The 7,803-nt window shown below is 47.0% G+C and overlaps 1 protein-coding gene across 1 annotated transcript in view; it reads left to right on the forward strand.

Moving 5' to 3' along the window:
* Window positions 1-7,468, forward strand: part of MAPKAPK2 (MAPK activated protein kinase 2) — a 67,335-nt gene extending 59,867 nt beyond the window's left edge. The window contains exons 4-10 of the mRNA XM_043962487.1: window positions 457-536; window positions 1,989-2,115; window positions 2,686-2,761; window positions 3,326-3,450; window positions 3,834-3,919; window positions 4,056-4,136; window positions 5,361-7,468. Coding sequence (XP_043818422.1) covers window positions 457-536; window positions 1,989-2,115; window positions 2,686-2,761; window positions 3,326-3,450; window positions 3,834-3,919; window positions 4,056-4,136; window positions 5,361-5,504 — 719 coding nt within the window. The 3' untranslated portion in view covers window positions 5,505-7,468. The remainder of the gene's footprint in view (window positions 1-456; window positions 537-1,988; window positions 2,116-2,685; window positions 2,762-3,325; window positions 3,451-3,833; window positions 3,920-4,055; window positions 4,137-5,360) is intronic.
* Window positions 7,469-7,803: the final 335 nt, after the last annotated feature.

The following is a 7,803-nucleotide window of genomic DNA, read 5'->3' on the forward strand; positions in this document are numbered from 1 at the left end:
GGGGTGTCTGTGGATGCCAAGTGAAGAAATCCTGCTCTAGGGATAGATCATCATTAGTATGTAAGCTCCTTGGGGGCAGCTAGGTGGCACAGTGGATAAAGCACCAGCCCTGAATTCAAAAGGACCCGAGTTCAAATTTGGCTTCAGACACTTGACACTTACTAGTTGTGTGACCCTGGGCAAGTCACCCCCCCCCCCAAAAGAAAAGAAAGAATGTAAACACCTTCAAAGCAGTGACTTTTTCCCCTTTATACTCTAGTGCTAGAGATCCTTGGTTGATTGTTGATGTCTAAGGGCTTAATACCTATGCAGCTCCAGACTTCCAACACTGAATACCATTCTACTCTGTTGGAGTTCCATGTTGAGGTTAGGGTCCCTCAGTAAGTAGTTGGAGTTGTTGTATTAGCATTGCTAGGCTCAACTTTAAGACCGGTCTTTCTTCTTCCTTCCCTCCAGAGGCTTCAGACATCATGAAGAGCATTGGGGAAGCAATTCAGTACTTACACTCAATCAACATTGCACACAGGGATGTCAAGGTAATTGCTACTTCCCCTTTCCTTCCCCACCAACCTGCCCCACTTTGATTCTATGGAATGATACTAGCAAGGGTTGGCAGTGATATGGTGGATTTGGAGTGAGAAGACTGGTATTCAAATCTTGGCTTTGCCACTCCCTGTGTGACCTTAGACAAGTCTCCTAACTATTGTGATCCTCAGGTTCTTCCTCCATAAAGTACAGATAAGACCTGTTAATACCAACCTCCCAGGTTATGTAGCTAAAGTGAGTTAAAAGTGCTTTGCAAGCTTTAAAGCCTTATATGTAATGTTGATTATCATTCTTGGTGCCTCACTTATCCCACTATAAAATGGCAATAATAATATCTGTACAATCACTGGGTTGTCATGAGTATCAATCAAGCTAATATATGTCAAATACTTTGTAAAGGGGAAACAGTTAACTGTCAACTCAGTTATCGTGGATGAATAACAACACCAATGATGAGTACTCTGGTTCATTTCCTTATACCAAGTTCTGTAGGCTGAAACAACCTCTCCCTAACACTGGCCACTGCCAACTCTGAGCATAGCTAGGTCCACACTGACTTCATTGGATTTGGGTTGTAATCTTTCATTTTACTTGCTGGATTTTGAGAGGCATTTGCCTGTCCATCCCTTCCTTTCTTCTTTTTGCCTATCCAGACCAACTCAAATCATGTCCTGCTTCCTGCATGAAGTCTTCCCTTCTCCCACCAGCCCACAGGAATATCTCCTTCCTTGTACTTCTGCCTCCCTGAAAGCTGCTCATTATCTTACGTTGTTTTCTTGCAGATGTTTCATGTGTCTTCTCTCCCTAACTTGATTATAAGTTCCTTCTGTTTGAACAATGCTTCTATATTTCCTCCCAGACACCCCAGCATCTAGAAGAGTTCTAAGCTTTTCAGATGGTTTCAGTACTTGTTGATTGATTGATTGAATGAATGAGTGAGTGAGTGAAGCTCTAGCGTATCCCTATTGCCTTTGGAATGCAGCAAAAACCCCTTTGCTGTTTAAAGCCCTTCACGATCTGGCTGTTGCCTACCTTTTCAGGTTTATTGCATATTACTTCCTTTCACTTGCTCTCCAGTCCAGCCAACTCGGTCTATTTACTCTTTTCTGTGTATAACATTCCAACTTTTGTTTCTCTGCTGGTGCACATACTGTTCCCCATGCCAGATGTATTCCCCCAAACCCCTAGGGACCTTTGACAATCTCTAGCTTCCTTTAAGTCTCAGCTCAGGTGCTTCCTCTTACATGAGGTCTTTCTTGAATTTGCTGGTCACTACCCTCTCCCTGCTTCCTCTAGTGTCCCTGGTACCTAACACACAGTATAGCAGACACTTAGTAAATGTTTGTTTAATGGGTGAATTGGCTGTCCTCATGGCTCCTACTTTTAGTCCCACAGGCTCCTTAAGGCCTTTACTTGTTTCTCTCTTTTTTGTTCCTGTGCAGCCTGAGAATCTCTTATACTCCTCCAAACGGCCCAATGCTATTTTGAAGCTCACCGACTTTGGCTTTGCCAAGGAAACTACCAGCCATAATTCCCTCACTACCCCTTGCTACACGCCATATTACGTGGGTAAGTTCCAAGAGGAGATGCTTCCCTTGTTTTGCTCCTTCTTCACTATGCCCAGGTTGCCAGTAATCCAAAGAAAGTCATGCCTTTTGAGCCTCACTCAGACATGGGATTTGATATTTATGATCGTAAGCAAGGGCATGGTCAAAAGGGCTTATGAAGGTTTCCAGTTTGCATATTTTATAGTCTTGGGACCTTGGACAGGTTATTTCATCCTTAGGCTTTTCAGTTTTCCATATCCCTAAAATGATGGGACTGAACTAGATGATATTCAGGTTTCCTTTCCATCTCTAAATTTTAGAATTAAATGATTGATGATTGTAGCCTTGGACTATCTGTGGAGAATGGTAGATGTTTCCTCTCCTTCTGGGAGAAAGGAGGGGCTATGACATCCTCCATTTTGGTTTTCCCAATGTGGGTCTCTCCTGCGGGGCTTGGGATAGATATAGCGGTATCCCCAGAAGAGTGAATATGGCCCTCTTCATCCCATGGGCTCTGCTGAGGCACTGAGGATGACCTCTCCCATGCTTCTGGGAGTATATCCCAATTCCATTAACTTCTTGTCCTTTACAGCTCCAGAGGTCCTGGGCCCTGAGAAATATGATAAATCCTGTGACATGTGGTCTCTGGGTGTCATCATGTATATCCTGTGAGTGCTTTGGGAAGGGGGTCGGGCAGGCACTGTTCTTCTCTCATAGGCAAAAACTTGGATGAATGGTGTCAGGTAGGGTGGGAGGACACTGCCATTATTTTTCTGTTTAGATGTGGATTTCTGTGGGATGTCTTTATAAATAATCTGTCCTCTCTCCCCTGCCCCTATCTTGAAACTAAAAAGGGGGTGGGAACTGTCCACATGAGCAGGTACTTGATGCACAGAATTCCTGATTACTCTCCTTGTATTACTTTTTTTTTTTTTTTTTTTTGCGGGGCAATGGGGGTTAAGTGACTTGCCCAGGGTCACACAGCTAGTAAGTGTCAAGTGTCTGAGGCTAGATTTGAACTCAGGTACTCCTGAATCCAGGGCCGGTGCTTTATCCACTGTGCCACCTAGCTGCCCTCTTGGATTACTTTTTACAGTGGGACCAAGATACCCTTCCGCTCTACCAGTGGGACAAGGGAAGAAGCAGACTTTCCCTTTTTTTCTGGTATATGTCTCTCAAGTAACACCTCTCATAACCTTCCCTCCTTCCCCTCTTCTTTTTGTTGGGTCTAGACTGTGTGGTTACCCTCCATTCTATTCCAACCATGGTCTTGCCATCTCTCCTGGGATGAAGACACGAATCCGAATGGGCCAGTATGAGTTTCCCAATCCAGAGTGGTCAGAGGTATCAGAGGAAGGTAAGGGACTCCAGCCTTCTGGGGCAAAGGGAACTTTTCCACTGTGCACACAGTGTACCCATGTGGGTATTTATTCACCTGTGGATATAGAAAACCATGTATTTTGCATGAGAGATGGAGAGAGAAAGAGGGGGGGAGGGGGAAAGGGAGAGGGAGAAATAGCTTCATTGTGTGTGCATAATTGTGTGAAGGATATCAAGGCTTGTGGGGACTTCAGAAAGCTTAGATGTGGTTAAGCCTTAGTGATCTCTCCATTGGGGAATCTTCTCCCCAGTGGGAGCCTGCTCTCTCTCTCTTAGGGCTGTAAGTAGTTGTTGGTGGTGGTGGTGGGAGCATGGAACCTGAATTCTGAAATCAGTTTCTTCATTTTACCTCTTGTGCAGTCAAAATGCTTATCCGGAATCTGCTAAAAACAGAACCAACTCAAAGAATGACCATCACTGAGTTTATGAATCACCCTTGGATTATGGTGAGTTATGTCTGCTGGGAGGACCTTAACCCTGGGAGAGCACCCTCTAGGGATGGGAAGATCAGGAGTCAGCTCCTGTCTGGGGGAAATCCTCCTACTTTTGGGCTGATTCTAAATCCCCTTTCTCTCCTCCAAGCAATCAATGCAGGTCCCTCAGACTCCACTGCACACAAGCAGAGTCCTGAAGGAAGACAAAGAGAGGTGGGAGGATGTGAAGGTGAGAAAAAGACATTGCTTTGGAGTTGGGATGGAGATGAAAGGGTGGGTGCTGGCTCCTGGAAGGGGACAGGAATAAACATTTATATAGAACCTACTGTATGCCAGGCAATGGGCTAAGTGCTTTACAAATGTTATTTCACTGGATAATAAGGGAGGGAGGGAGGGAGGGAGAGGATGCTTGGAATCCAGTGTCTTTAGTCTTTTGTTGTTTCAGTGTATTTGTGTCAAAGAGACAAAACTCCCAGGTATCCCTAGATAGTACTAGTCCATACTGTGGGAAGAAGACTCAATTTTCTCATAGGTTCTGCAGCTACCCTCCATTACCCCCACCATAATGAATTCTCACTTTATTTAGTGTCAGCAAATGTGGGAGTTGGAAGAGACCTTATGATCATCTAATGACAGATGAGCAAACTGAGGTAAAGGTCACATGTGTGTCAGAGCCTAGACTGGAACCATATCAGACTGTCAGGAAGCATTTATTAAACACCTACTTTCTGCCAGGCACCCGATTAAGAGCTGAGGATACAAAGAAAGGCAAAACACAGTCCCTGCCTTTGAGGAGTTCACAACCTAATGGGGGAGACAACATGAAAATAGTCCTCTGCAAACAAATTCTATACATGATAAACAGGAAATGATCAACAGAGAGAAGGCAGTGGGATTAATAGTGATTGGGAGAAGCTTCCTGGGCACTTGTTCAATGTTTTTTTGTTTTGTTTTGTTTTGGTTTTTTTCCGGGGCAATGAGGGTTAAGTGACTTGCCCAGGGTCACACAGATAGTAAGTGTCAAGTGTCTGAGGCTGGATTTGAACTCAGGTCCTCCTAAATCCAGGGCCGGTGCTTTATCCATTGTGTCACCTAGCTGCCCCCTTGGTCAATGTTTGTTGAATTGGGTTCTTGAATCTCCTGCAGTTGTCTTTCTCCCATGCTTGATGTCCTTACCTCTGGGGTCTTGGGAGAGTTGCCTGAAACAATGATGTTGTCTGTCTGAAGCCATGTTCTTCACTGGTTCCTCCCTAATTTGGAGGTGCTGTCAGCCAAATCCAACGTACTGACCATTCTAGGTCCTCTTACCTTTTTTCTTTTTCATTTTTTAAAAAAAACATTCTGCTCCCTCTTCTTAGCATCTTTGTGCTTCATTTGGGTCTTCCCTCTCATTCTTTCCTCATCTGGCCTTATTTCTTCTCCTCCTATTTACCCCTGCTGTTCTCCTCCTCAGGAAGAGATGACCAGTGCCTTGGCCACCATGCGTGTTGACTACGAGCAAATCAAGATTAAGAAGATTGAGGATGCCACCAACCCTCTGCTCCTAAAGAGGCGGAAGAAAGCCCGGGCTCTGGAGGCGGCTGCACTTGCTCACTGAGCCACCCTCAGCCCTCCTTCCACCCTGCTGGAGGGCAAGCAATAACTCTCTAAGTATATTTTTTAAAAGCAGAGACACAGAACTGTCCTCCCCCAGCTCCCACGTGCATGGAGCCCAGAAACTTGTCAGCTGATGAATTTTGATCCTTTACCTGCCACCTTCCCTGGAGCTCCTGGACAACTCTTGGGGGCACCTGACTCCTGGGAGGGTGGGAGGGTGGGGACAAGGGGGCAAGTTGCTCTCAAGATCTTCCTCATTGTGCAGTTTTTCTCGGCTGATTTGGCCTTGAATTTTTATAAAATTTCTATTTTTTTCTCCTCCTTCCCCCCTTTTCCCTCCCAAGTCACAGGATGATTTTTTTTAAACAAAGGTATTCTGGGGGAGCTTGCTTCAGGGAGCTGCTTCAGTGTGTGTTATCTTGTTCCCTCTGCCCTCCTGTCACCCAGTCTGAGGCTTCAGTAGACTTGGGGGCCAAGTGGCTGGGAAGCTGAGCCCTGTGGAGGACAGGGCTTTTGTGGTATGGGATGGGTGAGGGGGACTTGGCCTTAGGGCTGGGGGCCAGAAAGCTTCCCCTGCCTTAGCTCACAGGCTTTGGACAGCTGGAGCTGTGGCTAAGGGGCAGGCATCCAGGGCTGGATGTGTGAGTGTGCGGACAGGGGGCTTGAATCAGTGTGTTGATAGAGTGTTGGTGGTGGGTAGGGGGCCCTGATGTGGTTCAGAGAGCTTTCCTGTTGGGACCTGACCCATCCAGGGAAAAGTCCACATATTTATCTACATGGGAAGCCGGCTAAGATTTTAAAACTGGTGGCTCCTGGTCTTTCTCTCTAGCAGGTGGGTGCTGAGGGCAGGGGGAAGGGCTTCCCTGACATTGGCACTGAGTTAAAAGGTTGGGGAGCCTTTCTCTTCCTCCTCCTCTCTCCCTCCCTCCTTAGTGAATGGGGGAAGTCAGAGCTACCTTGTGGAGGAGGGGACAGCCCTGGATTCAGAACATCCCTCTTTTCCTACTTTCCCTGAACACTATGTGTTTGGAAAACACCTTCCCTCCCCTTTCCTACCGAGAGATATGCAGGGCCAGGGAGTAGGGAGGATGGTGTCCAGGGCCCTGGGTTGTTGGGGGGTTTTTTGCACACCTTCCTCCATTTCCCCCCTCCCCCCAATCTGGAGCCAGTCTGATCCCATGGTGTCTGCTACCTGAAGCAGGGCGCAGCCAGAGCCCCATTCTGGAAGACGAGTGGGAGATAAGGTCCTTTGGTTCTCTGTGGTTAGGGCCATCCAACTTGTCCTATCTGCCTGCCTCCCTTATTTTAAAGCTATCCTGGTTTTATATTTCCTTGATTTTAGCCTTTTCTTTTTGTTCTTCTCGGGCCGCCTTTGAGCCTCCCACCCTGTCTGGGGATGAGCCTGGGCTATTTGTGGCAGCCGTAGTTTTTATGTTTTGCTTGGCCCTCTCTCCAGCTGTGGGACCCCCTGCCTTTTCCCCTTCCCTAGGCTTGCTTTCTCTGGGTTCTCTTTTCTGTCCTTCCTTTGAGTGACCTGGAGGACAGAGAGGAAGCCTTCTCACCAAAGATGCCCCACCTCTACCCTCTTCTTCACTGGTGACTCTCTTCACCCTTCAGTGACTTCTCCAACTGGCCAATGGGGGTGGAGAGACTCCTCCCCCTTCTTCCCAGTATTAAATAGGTGTGGAATTGGGGGAACCCCGTGTGCTAGTGTCTTAGGCCTTCTCCCCCCCCCCCCCCCAGTGCAGTGGAGGGGGCAGGGGGCAAAGGAGTTGGGAGTAGTTCTTCAGTTCTTCATCTCCCTCAGGGGCATATGGGGGAGGGGCATTGGGGGATTGGGTTGAATGCCTGCCTCCTGATCTTCCCTCCCCCAACCCAACCCAGTGGTATGTCTGGCCCTCAGATTATTGTTAACTTGTTGTTTTGTATGATCAAAACTGTCTTTACTAAACAGATTTAATAGTTGAACGTTTTTCTTCTTTCTCCTGCATTGGGTTTTCTCCCAGTTCTTTATACATTGCTGGCTGGTACTACATCTTTTTCCTCTCTTCCAAATCCAGCATTTAGGGGATTGCAGGAGACAGTGAGTTAAGTCCATGGCTCAAGGAATTTGCCAGGATCTTGGGCGGGGGTGGAATGGGAAAGGAAATAGCTAGCCATCAGGGGAATGGGAATCCCCTGTGATGAGCTCTTACTTAATTTGATCAGAGAAGCTGTGGAGACCCCAGGCGGATGCCTAGCCTGGAGCCCATGGTGTATATTTACTGAGATGTTCTCCTCTGGATTTAGTAAGGGGAGGG

This window comes from Dromiciops gliroides, chromosome 4 (assembly GCF_019393635.1).
Source record: "Dromiciops gliroides isolate mDroGli1 chromosome 4, mDroGli1.pri, whole genome shotgun sequence".
Classification (NCBI taxonomy): domain Eukaryota; kingdom Metazoa; phylum Chordata; class Mammalia; order Microbiotheria; family Microbiotheriidae; genus Dromiciops; species Dromiciops gliroides.